The following is an 18,358-nucleotide window of genomic DNA, read 5'->3' as shown; positions in this document are numbered from 1 at the left end:
GGTCCTAAACTATTGATCAGCTGTAAAACAGACTGTTTCATGTTAAGCGTTGTTTTCAATAAATTGCATGCTCAAAAAATGTTTTGTCTCACTACCATTTCTTCTTGTTGCATGTTGAAGCTCTGCTTGGAACCTTGTTAAGATCCAACCAAGCAAAATATGATTTTTTTTGCCATTTTTCAAGTGTTCTAAAACTTTTGATCAGGACTATACATAAGGAGAATACACTCAAATGCTGAAAAACTGCTCATTAAATGAAAAACATATTTAAGAAGAGAGGCATTTTTTGTTCTAAACAATTAGCAATAACTGTCAAACTAACAGGTTTGACTTTCAAATTTAGATGTTGAGAAGAAACATTTTGTATGTGAATTTGGGCATTTTGAAAAGGTTTGTTCTTAGTTTTTGTTTGTTTATATTTTTAAATAAACATAATTGGTTGTAAGAAAATGAGATTTTACAAGTCTGTGGTACTGCTGAGCCCTAATCCACAAAACCAAATCCCTTGTTCCTTGAATTAAAACCTAAACCTGACTTAACGCTTATGGAAGTCATTTCTGATTTTCCTGCTAACAGAGTCAAAAAGGGGGAAGAAAACAAAACCGATTTGGTTGATCTCATTTAAAAAACTGAAAGATATTTGTGTCTGTGGAACTTTGAGGACAGAATAGATGCGATTGGTCGCATTAACACAGAGTCGGGTTTCTGCAGCACCTGAGGGGAATCCGTGTGAGCTGATGTCTGTAATACCCAAAAAAAAAAAAAAAAAAAAAAAAAAAAAACCCCAACCTGAACAATGACTGCCTGTTCTCTGCAGAGTCGGTGTTAAATTCCAGTACAAAGCTAAACTATTCACCATATTCCTGCTTCCTTAACATCTTCTTTAATACTCAGTTCTTTTCAGTCAGCAGAGTCCATCTCTGTATTTTAATGTAAAACAACTGAGACTGGGGGAAAAAAAAAAAAAAAAAAAAAAAATCATAAAAAGGTTGTTTTTCAAAAATCAGTTTGATTCATTTGAGGAACATTTGTAAACTGTAATGTGTGGTCGCCTCAGCTCAACGGGAGAATATTATTCCTGCTTTTGTGTCATGACGTTTAGATGACTGTAGATTGTATTGTGATGACACAGACGAGTGTTTAAACAGGCTGTTGAGAATTTTTAGTGAATTGTTACTCACTCATTTTTAAAACAGTTGTTTATCCGTTTGTCTTATTGTATCTCTGTATTGGCTATAATGACACTTATTATCTAATTAAGTAAAAAGCATTTAATAAATAAACTTATGTTTACATTATGAAATATATATTTTAACTCATTTACAGATACGTGCTTCCATATGTGTGTATGCTATAGCCAAATTTAACAGGTAAATGATTAAAGAAAGACTAATCTATAAAAGTTTGTTTGGTTTTTAAACAGTTGTTTAAAACAAGCGGCTGATTCAGCCGACGTGACGGGCTGAGGAAGGTGGTTCCAAAGTTTAGGCGCTATGACCTCAAAGCATCATCATCATCACGTTTGGATTTAAATTAAGAACACTTTAAAGACCTTAATCCTTTAATTAGAATAAGATCTGAGGAGTTCTCATATTTAAGCCACACAGGTTTATGCCATCACTGTTTCATATAGGAATTTGGTTGCTCAACAGTTTGTCCTCCATCACACTTTCTTTTTCACAATGCTCTTAATGTTTACATGAGTGGCTGAGTAAATATGCACATTAAATAAATAAAATAGATTAAAAAAATAGAGGTTTAAAAAAAAGGGTAAAAGGTAGCAAAGATTATGAAAATTCTGTACTTTGAGAAATGTTTCATGTTTTGCCAACATGCTGGCAAAGTCCTCACCATCTGTACTCTTGAAAGTTGTCGTCTCTCTACACTTTTTTTTTTTGTTCCCACTCACATTAATGACCCGAGTATATTTTTTCGCCTCCAAGAAACTGATACGTTTTCTATGTTGCCCCATGTCTACTTCTTTTCAATAAAACAACCAGCGTCTTAGTGTCCCCATTTGAGATGTCATTTTCGTACAACTTCTCTATTAAAGATAAAAGATGTAAGATGATTTGAAAAACATGTTTCTGTTTGCATTTAGATAGCTTGCAAAAGTCTTTTGGGGAAAGTGAATTCTCTGTCTATATAAAATAGAAGAACTGCGTGGCCCTGGGGCAAACCACTGTACCGCTAGGACTTTAACGTTTCTGTGGATTAAGATGAAGCTCTAAGACCGTGGCAGGAATCACAATAACTGGCTTTCCCCCCCTTTTTAAAATAACAAACACGCATAGACTTCATATCCTATGCAGTCAAATTCTATTTGACTCCTAGTTTGCATCTGTTTGCCTTTCCTCACATGTGAGCAGTGACTGAAACCTCAAGATGGCTCAAGGTTTGATTAAGAAAGATTCTGAACAGAAGTGGTTTTTGTTGGAGTGACCTATAGGGAGGCCTCAAGGCCAACAAAGACACCCACACTCAGTTTACATTCTTAAATCGGGGGCTCTTGGTAAGTAATTTTAAGGATTTTAAAGAGTCTGGGGCAGAGGGCCACAAAGGAAAAATAAAACCATCAAACCAATAATTTATTAAAAAGCTTCCACAAAGCTGCTTTAGCAAAACAGGTGAACTGGCAGAGACGTTGCCACATTCCCCTCTGGGCACAGTGAGTATGTCAGGGCAAGTGGTCACAAAAGTCTGCAAGAGAACTAAACGGAGCCTGTAATGACCTTGTTAAGAGTTTTACACTTTCCAATTCATTTACTCATTTATTTAAATTCAGTTTAGTCTCTGATGATTTCCAGAGTTTTGCTGGTTTGGTTTTAGTTTTTAAGTGTCTGAAAGTGAATGAAAATGAAAAACTGTGTACATTCATTTTTGTGTGTCTTCTAAAAACGGGTGGTATTGATTAGGGGCAAACCTTAAGAAGTTCAGAACAGGTACAAATAATACACTGAACTCACATCCCAAGTCTCAATAAACATCTGTATTAAAGGATGGCCATCTCTGGGCTACAGGCCATACTTTTAAAACCCTGGTGCTCACTTTAAATTACCCCCATATAGCAAAACTATTGCAGCTGGGCCATTGCATCTCTCGGGGGAAATACAGTTTAAGGACCAGGTGTCTTTGGATATGCAAATAACTCAGAGCTTAATGAAGGAATTAAGCGAGATTAATGAAGCGTACTCCTTACTTTATATGCCAATTTAAAAACATTATTTCCCTAATTATCAGTTCAAGGAGTAAATAAGCGATTAGTAATTACCCTAAATATTAATTAAAATACCTAAAGATGGACTCAGTGTTCAAATAGGTGTTGGAGGGGAGAGAAAAAGTTGATAGATTCACTTTCATGGTGACAAGAAGACAGATGTGAGCCTTCCTGTTATCCTATGTGTTCCTATTATTCCTGTTTCATTGTCATAATGTTTGTGAAAGTTCTTTAGCAGATATTTGCGGATAACTCAGTAGCAAACATTGGATTTATTAAGTACGCTGGCACAAAACACTTCCCGGTGTCGTCACGTTGTTAAATCTGACGCTTATCTCAAACATTAGCCATGGAAGCATTTCTTAAGCTTAGACATGGATGGTACTGGGGGGGAGAAAGTATGATAACCTAATAAAAGAAGAAGGGCAAAAAATGAAATGAAATGAATGAAAATCTGTGATATTATTGAATAAAGCACTAATTTAAGAACAGACTCCTAAACCATGGATAAAAGCAGATAGACAGTCGTGACAGCACGAACAGAAAGCTTCAGATGGAGTAAGTGAAACCTGTCCGATCGTCCATATGGAAAATTTGAAGAAAATTTTAAAACAGCCTTCGTGAAGCCTTGACCTCACATCACTCTTCTGTCCATTTGCCTCTCAAGTCACGATTCAAATTCTCTGTCTGTGCTTTCAAGGTCAGGCATTTCCATAAGAAGTACGAATATTTCCCTAATCAAAGAGACTCCAACTTGCTGCGTCTGCTGAGGAAAAACTTCCTTGCATGTTTATGGAAAAAACATCCAGGCTGGCTGGGATGGGTGTACCCACTAGCCGCCATTGTGTTCACAAATACAACAGTAGCCACAATTGAGGGTGTCCAGGCTTGAATCACAGTGTTTTAACTGCAGACAAGACGTGTTTATATAGTAGCCATATGTAAAGGGCTCCACTTTTTTACTATCAAATGTTAGACCGTGAGAAGTTTGCAGCATGGAGAGGTTACGCAAGTTATAAAGAAGGAAATGGGGTGGCGTCAACACAACTAAAATTTATATGGAGGCCTAGAAGGGACACAGGGATAATAATAATAAATAAGTATTATTATTAATTCATTGTTTGAATAAATAACCTTCAAGTCATTCAAAAGTCACATTCCAAAATTAAACAATATGTCCTCCGCACACTAAAAACGCTGGGTTGTTACATCTAACCACACGTGGGACTGAGCCTGTTGAGCCACTGTCAGTTATATGTATATGTAGCTCAGATGCCAGTTTAGTGAGCGTAGTGCCAGCCCTCGTCACAGCTGATGTGCATCTATCCAAAGCCTTGGGTTTTATAATCACACAATGCATCTGTATAGCTGGGCTTTAGTTTTGTGCTTGTCTAGATTAACCTTGCATGGGCTCGGTCCAGTTAAGTGACGTCATTGATTGTTGACCATGTAGATACAAATACAATAAAAATAAGAACAATAGTGTAAACAGGTAAACAAAGAAAAGAGATACAGAGTTGCCCACAACACCAGGATGAAGTATAAATGTACTCAGTCCACTTGGTAATCCCCCTTTCATTTTATAATCTACATTCTTCAGAGTAAACACGTGCTGAAAACCCAGATTTTAAAATCAGTTTTTAATAGAGCTGTAAAATGAGGATGTGATGTTTAAGTTAAGTGCTTAATTTTTCTGTCTTCTGTGACAGCCAAATTCTGGAATTCACCTCAGTCAAGTTTCATTATTCTTATGGATTTTAATCAGAATTCCCAAACTTGAGCAAAAGCAAAAGATTTCATTGGAAGCACATAAAAAGATATTTTTGTAAAATGCAATACACTGGGGTTTGTTTTTTTTTTTTGGACACATCTGTTCAATACACATGTCCATTTACCTCAGACACTGAACGAACACAGAAACACGAGGAATGGAAAACGTATGATAATTTTCGCAGCTGTGATTTGCCTTAGTCATTCTGGTATTTATTGTGGAACACAGCCACTTTTACCAGCCCTCCAAGTTTGTCTGGGTATCACAAATGTAACATGAATACAATTTGATACCACATTGAAATACCATAATAAAGACATGTCGCCCATCCAAACACAATCCAGACTGTATTTGGTCCTAATTGCAGCTACTTTTGGCGACCCACAGCTCAGGTAAGGCGCTGGTATGTGTTGTATGGCAGAGGTGTGGCCCAAATGTCAGGACCTTTGTCCCATACAATGTGGGCTTGTGGCAAAGCTGAGACTGCACCACTCAAACCTCATTAAAAGTGTTAGTGAAGACCAAATGTGGGCCAGAGAAAAGCACGGACGTGAGCCACAGCAGACAGAATAATCCACAGCATACTTCAAATTTATCTGATTTCAACCAGGAAGAAGAATGTGATTGTGACGAGACAGGTGATGCCCATGTTTTCATGCCCATGGGGCTTAATTTTATTTATTTGCTTATTTTAAATCTAGGGAACACATTAAGGTATATAAAAATATAGAAGTACTGAATATATCCCAACCCCACTCAGATTCCAGAGAGATTCCACTTGAGAGCAACTGGATCCTGTTAGGGAAATTCCTCCTAATGGATCATCATGTTATGATCATTTTTGAAGTTGTAAATTGCTGAATGATACTGACTTGAGAGCTTCTAACGTGTAGCCTTCCTTCACAGGAAACAAAAGAAACGTAAAAGTAATTGTTACTACCCAGAAATTTGGAAACAATTCAGACATCATTCAAACAGAACCAGCAGCTTTTTAAAATCATTTTTGTAAGTAGCCTAAAGCAGTGTTTCCGCTAAAATATGCAGTAGAGATTTTAAAGTTAACCTCTTCTTGGACATGACAAAAAGACCCTTATTTCAAAACATTCGCGATCATTGAGGAGTTTCCAGTGGGAAACTTTAACCGACAACAGAGGAAAGGTGAGCCGACCAGGGGAAACTCTGGTTTATGCCCAATCTTTAACACTTACAAACCTCACAAACAGCAAAGTACTCAAAGCAACGCTTATACGTCTATATTTTAGCTCGACTTACTCGTTTCCTCGTCAGAATAGTATTAAAAAGGTGAATCCTGCTCTCAGTCGGTGTCCGGAGCGCTCTGTCACCGCACCATGTTGTCAGCTTCTTCCTGATTGTGCAGTCTCAGGCAGCGGCTCCCCGCCCTTCTTCTCCCGCTGCCTCACCTGGTTTAGTCCACACAAACCTGCCGGACCGGTCTCTCCTCCTGTCCCGAAAATAACAACGGAAAACGACGCGTTTAGGGGGCAGGCTGCAGCTGCGGAAGTGGGCGCGGAGGTGTTCTGGTCACGTGACGGACAGGTAAAGGCGTCTAATTGAATTTCTAATTAGACCATGTGGTGGCTCAAAGGGCGATGCTACGTGCCTGGATATATGATGAAACGTGTCGGGGGGTTTTATCGCCTTTACGGGGTCTTATCGGGGTCTTTGTAGTGGGGAAAAGTGGGGCAGACCACTGGTGCTGTGCACAGTGGTGGTAAATCCAATACCGATGCCAATGTTTTTTACCTTTATCATTTGTGTGATGAATGTTTGTCAAGTTGCAAATTCTGAACACATTTTAATAACCACTAAATCACAGGGAGTTTTACTTCCCACAATAACTACACAACAAAACACAACTTTCAACTTTTAATGCAAGGTGTTTTTTTTTGAAAACCTGTAATGTAAACGTACCTGCCACATTTACATTTACAAAGAGGACTAATGTTGTGTTATTTAAATGTGCTGCACGCTATAAATTAAACAGACACGACAGTCAAGACAAAAATAGGTAAAAAACGACGTATCAGTCCTATCACACTGGTATCAATCTTATACCAATACCAGCATTGGCATCGATGTTCTGATCCGCTTACTTCTAAAGACTATCCAGAACCCTAATGAGAGGTGGGGCCTTAGCAAGCCTGCAATGGCCCATATCAAAATGAGTCAGCACTACGGCATGACACACATGGCCCTTCATTTTAGAAACAGCAGCAGGTCCCTCTTCAAATGATCTGATGACAGGGAAGCTCATATAGTAGCAGCTTAAAGTCAGTCCAAGCAGTCATGTATCAAAGCAGGTCCAACATTATACTTTAATGTTAGACAAATGAGGTAAGCCGGCATTGTGAGCAAGCAGGTGTGCTTCAGGCCGATGAAACCTAGCTTGCCACAATCATTGCTTCTCAATCAAATATTTGTTGGCAGTTTATATTTACATGACGATACCCAAACTTATTATAGTTCATTACAATTACAATTAAAATTTGATGTGAAACAAACAACCAAAATAAAATGTCCTTTTAAAAGAAATGTCCTTAGTTTTAGTATTTTCAGTATTTTTTAGTTGTCAAAGACTGATGAGGTTCTTCAGTGAAAACTGATGTCTGTGGTTTTATTGTGAGTTTAGACAATAAATTGAGTCTGAGTTTCCTAAATCTTGAGCCTTTTACATGTTCTCTATACCATAATACAGGGAGTGCAGAATTATTAGGCAAGTTGTATTTTTGAGGAATAATTTTATTATTGAACAACAACCATGTTCTCAATGAACCCAAAAAACTCATTAATATCAAAGCTGAGTGTTTTTGGAAGTAGTTTTTAGTTTTAGCTATTTTAGGGGGATATCTGTGTGTGCAGGTGACTATTACTGTGCATAATTATTAGGCAACTTAACAAAAAACAAATATATACCCATTTCAATTATTTATTTTTACCAGTGAAACCAATATAACATCTCCACATTCACAAATATACATTTCTGACATTCAAAAACAAAACAAAAACAAATCAGCGACCAATATAGCCACCTTTCTTTGCAAGGACACTCAAAAGCCTGCCATCCATGGATTCTGTCAGTGTTTTGATCTGTTCACCATCAACATTGCGTGCAGCAGCAACCACAGCCTCCCAGACACTGTTCAGAGAGGTGTACTGTTTTCCCTCCTTGTAAATCTCACATTTGATGATGGACCACAGGTTCTCAATGGGGTTCAGATCAGGTGAACAAGGAGGCCATGTCATTAGTTTTTCTTCTTTTATACCCTTTCTTGCCAGCCACGCTGTGGAGTACTTGGACGCGTGTGATGGAGCATTGTCCTGCATGAAAATCATGTTTTTCTTGAAGGATGCAGACTTCTTCCTGTACCATTGCTTGAAGAAGGTGTCTTCCAGAAACTGGCAGTAGGACTGGGAGTTGAGCTTGACTCCATCCTCAACCCGAAAAGGCCCCACAAGCTCATCTTTGATGATACCAGCCCAAACCAGTACTCCACCTCCACCTTGCTGGCGTCTGAGTCGGACTGGAGCTCTCTGCCCTTTACCAATCCAGCCACGGGCCCATCCATCTGGCCCATCAAGACTCACTCTCATTTCATCAGTCCATAAAACCTTAGAAAAATCAGTCTTGAGATATTTCTTGGCCCAGTCTTGACGTTTCAGCTTGTGTGTCTTGTTCAGTGGTGGTCGTCTTTCAGCCTTTCTTACCTTGGCCATGTCTCTGAGTATTGCACACCTTGTGCTTTTGGGCACTCCAGTGATGTTGCAGCTCTGAAATATGGCCAAACTGGTGGCAAGTGGCATCTTGGCAGCTGCACGCTTGACTTTTCTTAGTTCATGGGCAGTTATTTGGCGCCTTGGTTTTTCCACACGCTTCTTGCGACCCTGTTGACTATTTTGAATGAAACGCTTGATTGTTCGATGATCCTGCTTCAGAAGCTTTGCAATTTTGAGACTGCTGCATCCCTCTGCAAGATATCTCACTACTTTTGACTTTTCTGAGCCTGTCAAGTCCTTCTTTTGACCCGTTTTGCCAAAGGAAAGGAAGTTGCCTAATAATTATGCACACCTGATGTAGGGTGTTGATGTCATTAGACCACACCCCTTCTCATTACAGAGATGCACATCACCTAATGCTTAACTGGTAGTAGGCTTTCGAGCCTATACAGCTTGGAGTAAGACAACATGCATGAAGAGGATGATGTGGACAAAATACTCATTTGCCTAATAATTCTGCACTCCCTGTACTTAAAAAGACTAAAACTAACAGTGAAACTAATGAAAAATACTTTTAAAATAAACATTTTCAAACAACAATCCACAAATTCAAATCAAAATTACAATAAAAACTGATTAGAAAATACAAACCTATAAAAACTCAGTGAATGCCTTTATTGAACTTTTTCTAATTTTGTGAAACATTATGAGGCAGCACACTGACACACCCATATACATATTTCTGTATTGCTTAATCATCCAGTATCTACAAAACAATTAGACTGCTTTATAATTTTTGAGTTTGATAAGATCCAAAGATTCAAACAGGAAGTGGCATTATGGGGCGATCGTAGCTCAAGAGTTGGGCGTTTGTCTTGTGATCGGAAGGTTGCCAGTTCGAGCCCCAGCTCCAACAGTCATTGTGTCCTTCGGCAAGACACTTCACCCGTTGCCTACTGATGGTGGTCAGAGGGCCCAGTGGCGCCAGTGTCCGGCAGCCTCGCCTCTGTCAGTGCGCCCCAGGGCAGCTGTGGCTACACTGTAGCTTGCCATCACCTGTGTATGAATGTATGTGTGTGTGAATGGGTGGATGATTGTGTATAGTGTAAAGCGCTTTGGGGTCCTTAGGACCAAGTAAAGTGCTATACAAATACAGACCATTTACCATTACTGTGCAAGAGTCTTGAGCCCCGGTGAAAGACTTTTTGGCAGGTTAGAAAACTACAAATACCATTCACTGTACAGTCATCCTTTAAATTAATAATAACAGAGACATTAAAAGAGAGAGGCGTGGAAGAAGTGTAATTTCTGAATCAAACTGCAAATGTTGGGCGATTTTATCAGATTTGGCTGGTGATTCTGTACATGATTTTTTTTAACTTCCTATTTACCACAAAAATTAAAGAGAAGGCTCTGATTGATCTGTAAAAATAGTTTCTCTGTCAGCACATCGTAATAATTGTGTTATACTTCATTTATTTCACTCTAAAGGCATCTATTGAACATTAACTGTTACATTTGTAATGTGATTTTGGAGTTTCAGTGAGATGCACTGTATGTTTAGCTTTGATTTAAAGCCTAAGTCACTGTGTCACTCTAACTCTCAATTCTTAAAACCCAGTGCAATTCCATGGGAAAGTGTAATGGGGCAGCATTACACCAAAAGCTGTGTTTAACAATATCTTAATATGTATTTTTTCTTAATCTGAGAGTTTACATGCTGCCGATGCTTCTGGTGCCTTTTTATGTTATCAAAATACTTTGCCAGCGCTGATTTTCTCCTCCGTTGTTGTTACACCTAAAGAGATTCTACAGATTAGCAAGTATAAAAAATATTTAAAGATCAAATGTATGTGCTTTATTTCCCTGTCAATCATAAATCTTTTTTGATCGGTTTAATATGAGGCTAAGCTCTTCTACAAATACTCATTATAATGATGTTTATTTATTTATTTTTTGTATATATATATAACACCCGACCTACTATTTACTATGAAGGCCTAAAAGTGCCTAAAAAAATAGTAAAAACTGCAACATATCTAAGATGATGATAATAATAATAATAATAATAATAATAATAATAATAATAATGATATTAATAGGCCTACTACTAATAATAATGTTAGCATTTATGAGTCTGTAAAGTGTGTTGTGATGAATTTTCTTTTTTCTAATTGTCTTTTCTTAATTATTTCATTTTTCATGTTCTTCATTTGTCCATTGTTTCTTTATTGTTCATGTACTTTGCCTTTTAATTTCATTAATTTTTCTTTTTCTTTTATTTTCAATTTAATTAATGTATTGTATGCATGTATGTGGATTTAATTTTATTTATTTATTGCATTAATGGCCATGTTATTTTTCATTTTGCACTGCATATATAGTTAGCTAAATTTATGGAGCAGTCCATTGTTTTCTCTACAAAACTCAGTGGTGAGAAGTAAATGAAATTTGCAACATGTGAGGTTTGGATCAAAAAGCACATTTTCCTTTTTTGTCCTTTATTCATTCATTCATGCTTTACGGAATTTGTAAGATTTATGAGACCAGCGTTTGATTTGATTTGGTTTGCACTCCTTTCCCCCCTAAAAATTAAGATTTTTGTTGTTCGTTCCTGTTCGTAACCTGTTGAGGCCAATATAACGTGCGGACACAGACTCGGCGAGGACGAAGAAGAAAGCCCTACATTTCCGGTTGTGTAGTAGCCAATCAGGAGTCACATCCTGGAGCAACGCACTGTAACTGTAGTGTGTGGCTCGGAACCGGACGGCTAGTCGGCTAACCCACCGACAGAAGGCTAAAAACAAAACACCGTATATTTGTTAGGTTTCCCTGTTTGTTCGCTCTGAACATCACCCGGGTAACCGCCTCACATCGCAGCAGCACACTGCACCATGGTAGGCGTTAAAGTGATCGGGAGCGACCCGGACTTCCAGCCGGAGCTAGCCGCCGCCGGCTCCAGGCTCGCCGTGGTGAAGTTCACAATGGCCGGGTAAGCTCAGGCCCCTCGAGACTTAATCCTTAGTTTCGGGATATGACTGAGAAACATTCAGGGATAGTCGCTTAGCCGCTTTGAGGAGGTGACATGAGCTGAATATTTCTCTCACCGGCAGCGTTTATTGTATTGTAATTACGGCCGGCATGCTAGCGTTATGCTAGCAGTGAGCGAGGCGTTAGCTCACTAGCGCTGCTGCTTACAATGACACGGCAGTATTACAGCAACTTGGCTGCTGAGGTGTGCGAGTGAGCTGGCTGATTAAATAGAATGAGCTCTACTGTAGCATTGTCCTCATGAAAAGCAGAACTACTACCACTAGCATAACAAATGATCTGTTACGTGCGGGTTTTCAGGTCTTTGTGTGATTTTATGAACACTCTGATTGTAAGAGGCTTTGATTGATCTATAGGCCTGTTAAGCTGATGAAAAGACAGCAGATCAATAGTGATGATAATCAGTTTAAAGTATCTAAAGTTAAAGGTTATGTCTTTCGTTTGGGACACATTAAATGATGATAATGCTGGGTTCTTGTCCTGAGGGTAAACTCACGTACCCACAACAGCAGCAAAAAGGTCTAAATGAAAAGTTTAGACCAACATTAAAACTTGTAATTCATTTATTAGTTTACATTCTACTAAAGGCTTTTATGATATTATAATAAATAAAGGAGTAAGTTAAGCTTGTATTAGCTTCACTGAGCAGTGTTATTGTGTGTGGCAGATTTTCATCACATCTTGCAGGACAAGTACTGCAACAATTGATGCACTGATCCATCGTGAGACTAGAATTGACCGCTAACCTGCTCTGTCCTTCCTCCTCAGGTGCCGGCCATGCATCAGAATAGCTCCAGCTTTCAACACGTTGAGTAACAAATACCCACAGGTCGTCTTCCTCGAAGTAGATGTTCACGTCTGTCAGGTGAGTCTGATTCACCACGTTGTTGACATCCTGTGCAGTCCTGAAACAAGAAAAATACAGTGCTGTGAAAAAGCACTGTATTTTTTCTCTACAAAATGAGTAAAAATATGAGTAAATACAGCCACCCAAACTTACATAGCCTTGTGTGAAAAAGTAATTGCCCCCTTTATTAAGTGAGATTAGCCACATTTTTTGGAAAGCTGAGTGCATTTTCATTGGCCAGACCCAGGCTGAATTACTGTCAGACCTGATGAGTCAAGACATGTAAATAGAACCTGTCTGGCAAAGTGAAGTAAGATAAAAGATCTCAAAAAGCAAGACATCATGCCACAAGCTAAAGAAACTCAAGAACTGCTGAGAAACAGAGTCAATGACGTCTGTCAGTCTGAAAAGGATAAAAAGCCACTTCGAAAGCTTTGTGACCCCAGTGAGAGCTGTTATCCACAAATGGAGAAAGCCTGGAACAGTGCTGAACTTTCTCAGGAGTGGCCAGCACAGCAAAATTACTCCAGAACACCATCCAAAGAACTTCAGGTTGGCCTTAACTTGCCTTAGTTAAGGTCAGAGTTCTTGATTGAACAATAAGAAAGACTGGGCAAAAATGGCATCTATGGGAGATTTATAAGGACTCATTCTTTTTAACACTCTTTGCTATTCTCCATGGCCAGCTGACGGATCTACAACAACACAAGCAAGAGTAGCCCACAGAGCAGTTGTACCACATACTTTGTGTCATGTTTTTCAACCCTGAAAGTTTAATTGGGATGTCTCCTGCACTTATGAAGTCACGAGGGCTCAAAAAGGCTACAAAAAAATTTAAAAGGTTCCAAATTTCAGCCCAGATGAGATACATTGGTGGCCTATAAGTCAAACAATTGTCATACTGATGGTTGATTTCTATGGTTTCATTAAATTAATACAAAAAAAACAAAAGGGGGAGGGTGTGGGAAGCAGACCAAATTTACTATGAATATTGATTTTCGTCTATTAATGGGAAACAAGCTCAAACTTAACTGTGACCTAACTGACAATATTACTGATCGTCCACAATCCCTGAAGTCGTCATCATCATCCTCTGCAGACTGAGTCAGAGCAGCAGAAATGTATGCTTCTGTCGGGGGTTATGAAATAATAGACATGTGTGGTGCCGGTCAATAGTGAGACCCAAACAGGCAAGTTTAGTTGCACTAAAGTCTGATTATATTCTGAATTTTAAATATATATTTTTTCTAATTTCCTTAGGCAACGGCCGCAGCCAACAACATCTCAGCGACACCAACGTTCCTGTTCTTCAGGAACCGGGTGCGGGTCGATCAGTACCAAGGGGCAGACGCTGCAGGTCTGGAGGAGAAGATCAAACAGCACACAGAGAACGACCCTGGAAATAGCGAGGACTCTGACATTCCTAAGGGATATGTGAGTGGATAATGTTCCTGATGGCTTTCGATTGCTGATGAGGACAGCTGGATTGTCCGCTGGCCATCAGCAGTGTTCAAATAAAGAAATAATCTGTGCATTTATTGCTAGTTGAAGACAGCAGTCACGAAGTTAGGGAAAAGGTCATTAGTCATTGTCTCCTTTAGGGATGTGCTTTTGCTTATGAATGCCAGCTCAGTACGTTCCCCTATATTTACATTTCTCCTGAGTTATTTTACAAAGTTAGAAAAGCTGTTTAAGCTGAGCCTGGTGTAAAGAATGGTTCACAGTCTCTTCCTCACAGTGAGAAATAAAGCTATTTCTCACTGTGATTATTGATCAGTACTCTACATCAGCATTTGAAAAAGTTGGACCAGTGCATCATGAGCCAACTTGACTACCAATAAAGGTGTGAGTCAATCCAGTTGTCCCATATTTCTGTATTTTTTTCAGTGTAAGATATATATTCATTGTGGTATTATTTAGAAAAAGCAGCATGTCGGATAGCATTGTTTTTTAAAAATGAACTTTAATTAAAATAAAATGCCATTAAAGTTCATATTTAATAGTTCTTATGTCAATTTTCATCAAACCCAATAAGACATTCTTACATTTTTTAGTACTCTTAAGGCTTTACTGAAGGTTCTCATCAGTGTTGGTGTGTTATTTGTGGTAGATGGCAGTGGGTCACGCCCCCAAGCAGACAGCATAACATTTTCACTATTTTCAGTGCTGGCAGCTCTTTCCAACAAGGAACTGAAGTCACTGCTAAACCACAAGACTATTGACAAAAATGTGTGTTTTACCTCACCTGACACAGGAGCTGTTTCGTCCACTGCTTCCTAAACAAGTTAATTATTTTGTCTTAATGTGTAACTTCTGTGTTTTAATAGTTAAGTTTGAATAAAAGATAAAGTTATAAAATACGAAGTCCACACAAAAACAGACCAACAAACTGTTATCTGTGATAAAAAGCATTGTTTTGTCAGCTTTATTTCTTCACAGCGGCTGAACTTTGTCACCTGTTGCCACTTATGACATTATAAGTTAAAATGTACCTTTAAAGTTTGAGTTAGTGTTCAGATGAATCACCACCACATCATGTCACCATTAATCATACTGTCTAATCTTATCTCGATAATCCACTCATATGTTTCAAAAACTAAACATCATCCAGCCATACTCTGTACTAAACCAATGTAAGCACTGATTTGACAGTAATGCTCTCTGATTCAGTAAAAAATGATAGAAAAATACCATAAATAGCCCAACTCTGTGAAAACACGTGCAAGCTTTGCCACAGATGAATGAAAAGGTTAAACAAATGTGCATGTAAACCTGCTGCAGTACACACATGAATCCAGCTTCATAAATATCGAGCCGTACACGAAGTTTGAACTGAATAAATGAGTTTGCCTCCTCTGCTGTGTTTCAGATGGACCTCATGCCTTTTGTGAACAAAGCCGGTTGCGAGTGCCTCAACGAGAGCGACGACTGCGGCTTCGACAACTGTTTGATCAAAGACTCGTCCTACCTGGAGTCTGACTGCGATGAACAGGTTCGATTTTTCGCTTCATGCGGGAAGTTTAAACATTACAAGTTTAAAGTTCTCACGAAATCAGTACCTCGCTCAGCCTGGATGTTATTTCCTCAAAGAAGCTGGTTTCACATTGAGAATGTCTAATAGATGAGTTGTCTCTTAAAAACATGTTTAATTTGTTTGGACCTCTTAAAATGTGACGATACATTTTCAGGGGTTTATCCTCATATGAAATATCTGGGTAATCATGATACTTTTAAAGTGGTGTTCCTGATAATTGTTTTTTCTTATTCTTTCTAATATTTGTCTCCTGAATACTCAAGAGAGAAATTTTTAGCATATGGTTTTAATGACCCTGAATTTAGATTTTTTTCTCTTTATGTTCATGACACTTTTAAACAGGAATGTAAACTAGCTAAAACATATTGTGCGTTTAAAAAATGAAACAAAAATATACAACAAATATCTTCATTTCAGACAACATAACCAGCACGAGAGGCTTTGCTGATTATATTTATTGATTTAACAAATCCCACCCATATCATAATGTCTAAAGCTAACAGACTTGACATTTAGACATTTTCAAACAATACAAAATAAACTGAAACTCTCAGGTTTGTTCAGGAAACTGAAACAAAGCTAAAACTAACTGAAACCCTTAGTCTGCTCTCATTCTGTTTACCACCTTAATAAACTTTGTTATATGTGGAGCATCAACCTGATGGATGTTTTCCTTTTTAAATTTTGTCCAGTTCTTGATAACGATCGCCTTCAATCAGCCTGTGAAGCTCTTCTCTATGAAACTACTGTCCTCAGACTTTGGTGAGTGTTTCTCCTGCTGACATTAATCACAGCCTCTGGAGCATCTGGAGGCGCTGATATGAACTTTGTCAGTTTCTGAGTGGTAAAAAAAAATCATCATCTTCTTTCTGTGTCTCATTTTTTCTTTATTTTTCACTCTCTGTCAGCCCAAGCCCCTAAGGTGGTGAAGGTGTTTATCAATCTCCCTCGGTCGATGGGGTTCGACGACGCAGAGCGGAGCGAAGCCACTCAGACTCTGGAGCTGTCTGAGGAAGATTACAAGGAAGACGGTTTGATTCCTCTGCGCTATGTCAAGTTTCAGAACGTACAGAGTGTTACAGTAAGTGTTACCAACAGTACCTCTGAAACATTACTGCGGTTAGATCTTAATGCATTAGAAATGTATTTTAAGAAGGTTGTTAATGAGCAGCAGAAGAGGCCGTGATGCAAACGGCAAAAATGCTCAAGTATATACAATAGAAGTAAATCCTGTAGGTGGGGGGAAAAGCTTTTAGAGGTTTATTTGTGGGATGGTCACCAAAATTGTGAGTTATAGGAAAAAGACTTCCCTCTTGGAGGAATTTGGAGAAGTAGCTTGGGAAGGGTTGCCCTATGGACACATTGCACGCTGGCAGAATCAACGAACAGTTAAAGAAAAACATTTTTTGTGTGTTTTTGTTGAATTGTTAAATGCATTTTCTTGTTTTTTTTCCCCTTCAGTTGTTCATTAAGTCAAACCAAGGAGGCGAGGAGACGACAAAAATCAACTACCTGACATTCATAGGCACTCCGGTGCAGGCCACTAACATGAACGATTTCAAAAGGGTGAGGAGCAGCTGCAGCAGCCTGTGCTCATTTGTGTAGAGCAGTGTTTGACACTCACCCATGTTTTGTCCCCACGCAGGTCGTAGGGAAGAAAGGCGAGAGTCACTGAGCAGGAGAACAAAGGGGAGGATGAGGAGGAGGCTGAAGATGCATCCAAGGACTTTCCCCCTCTCTGCCAAAGCTGTCACACACATGATGCTCACATACAAACACACACAAACACACAGGGCCTCCAACTGTCCTCCTCGAGCTCTGAATGAATGCTCCACCTGTGGAGTCTATAAATCATTTGTATTTTAATTCTGATGGAACCTCTGTAAATAAAACACGATCCTTTTTCAAAGGCACGTGCGTCAGTCTTGATTTCTTTTAGTAGTAGCACCACGAAGACATGGCTGCTGGAAGGTTATACTATTATTCACTATTATTGAGTCAGAACAAATGGTATTGGTTTACTGATGCATGACAAGCTGCAACCTGAAAAATGGAAAACAAAACGTGCTTTCAGTTTTATCACCACTCAAACTATTCCTCTCACAGGTATCAGCCATGACCTGAAAATCCACTTGCTCTTTCCTCTCGGTGGTAAAGTTTCTTGCACTCCGTGTTTCTGAGAGGTTAAATGTCAGCGCTAACTATTTGTTTGGATCAGAACAAATTCTGATGTTCAATGTGTTTGAGTGTTTCTCCTGAAGGACCCGGTGATTATTCCCTGTGGACACAACTACTGTATGAACTGTAATAAAAGCTACTGGGATGAAAAGGATCAGACTGAAACCTACAGGTGTCCTCAGTGCAGACAGACAGATCGTATTAAGTATGAAGAGTTGGACAGCACCAGAGCCAGACATGATTCACACCTACTGGCTGAAGAAGCTAACTGCACATGGCAGCACAAATGAACCAGTTGCTGATCATCTGCTAGAAACTGATTTCTGATGTTTCCTTGTGTTTTTATATGTAATTTTTTTACTTATTTTGGTTTGTTGCTTCAAGGCAACACTGTGTGATAAGGGGTAGTCAAACAAGTTATTCTATAATATGTTTTATTAGTACAACAAGGATGAACAAATAAACAATAAATAAACAATGTAAACATTTCACAGAACAATAAAACACCAAAGTACATCCAACATT

General features: G+C 38.7%; 2 protein-coding genes across 2 annotated transcripts in view; one reads left to right on the top strand and one right to left on the bottom strand.

Annotated features, from left to right (window-relative positions):
• Positions 1-6,469, bottom strand: part of atp8b1 (ATPase phospholipid transporting 8B1) — a 35,495-nt gene extending 29,026 nt beyond the window's left edge. The window contains exon 1 of the mRNA XM_085278932.1: positions 6,261-6,469. The gene's annotated coding sequence lies outside the window, so the exon portion shown is untranslated. The remainder of the gene's footprint in view (positions 1-6,260) is intronic.
• Positions 6,470-11,396: 4,927 nt separating this feature from the next.
• txnl1 (thioredoxin-like 1) lies at positions 11,397-17,568 on the top strand. The gene is made up of 8 exons (XM_085278931.1): positions 11,397-11,715; positions 12,543-12,639; positions 13,882-14,055; positions 15,491-15,613; positions 16,348-16,417; positions 16,564-16,736; positions 17,117-17,221; positions 17,301-17,568. Exons 1-8 carry the CDS (start codon positions 11,618-11,620, stop codon positions 17,328-17,330), a joined length of 870 nt encoding a protein of 289 aa, XP_085135057.1. The 5' UTR covers positions 11,397-11,617; the 3' UTR covers positions 17,331-17,568.
• Positions 17,569-18,358: the final 790 nt, after the last annotated feature.

The sequence above is a fragment of the Mchenga conophoros genome, linkage group LG7 (genome assembly GCF_057382185.1).
Source record: "Mchenga conophoros isolate Kocher_MC1m ecotype Shallow Benthic linkage group LG7, M_conophoros_male_GT1.1, whole genome shotgun sequence".
Classification (NCBI taxonomy): Eukaryota; Metazoa; Chordata; class Actinopteri; order Cichliformes; family Cichlidae; genus Mchenga; species Mchenga conophoros.
This window is presented reverse-complemented; position numbering and strand designations above follow the sequence as displayed.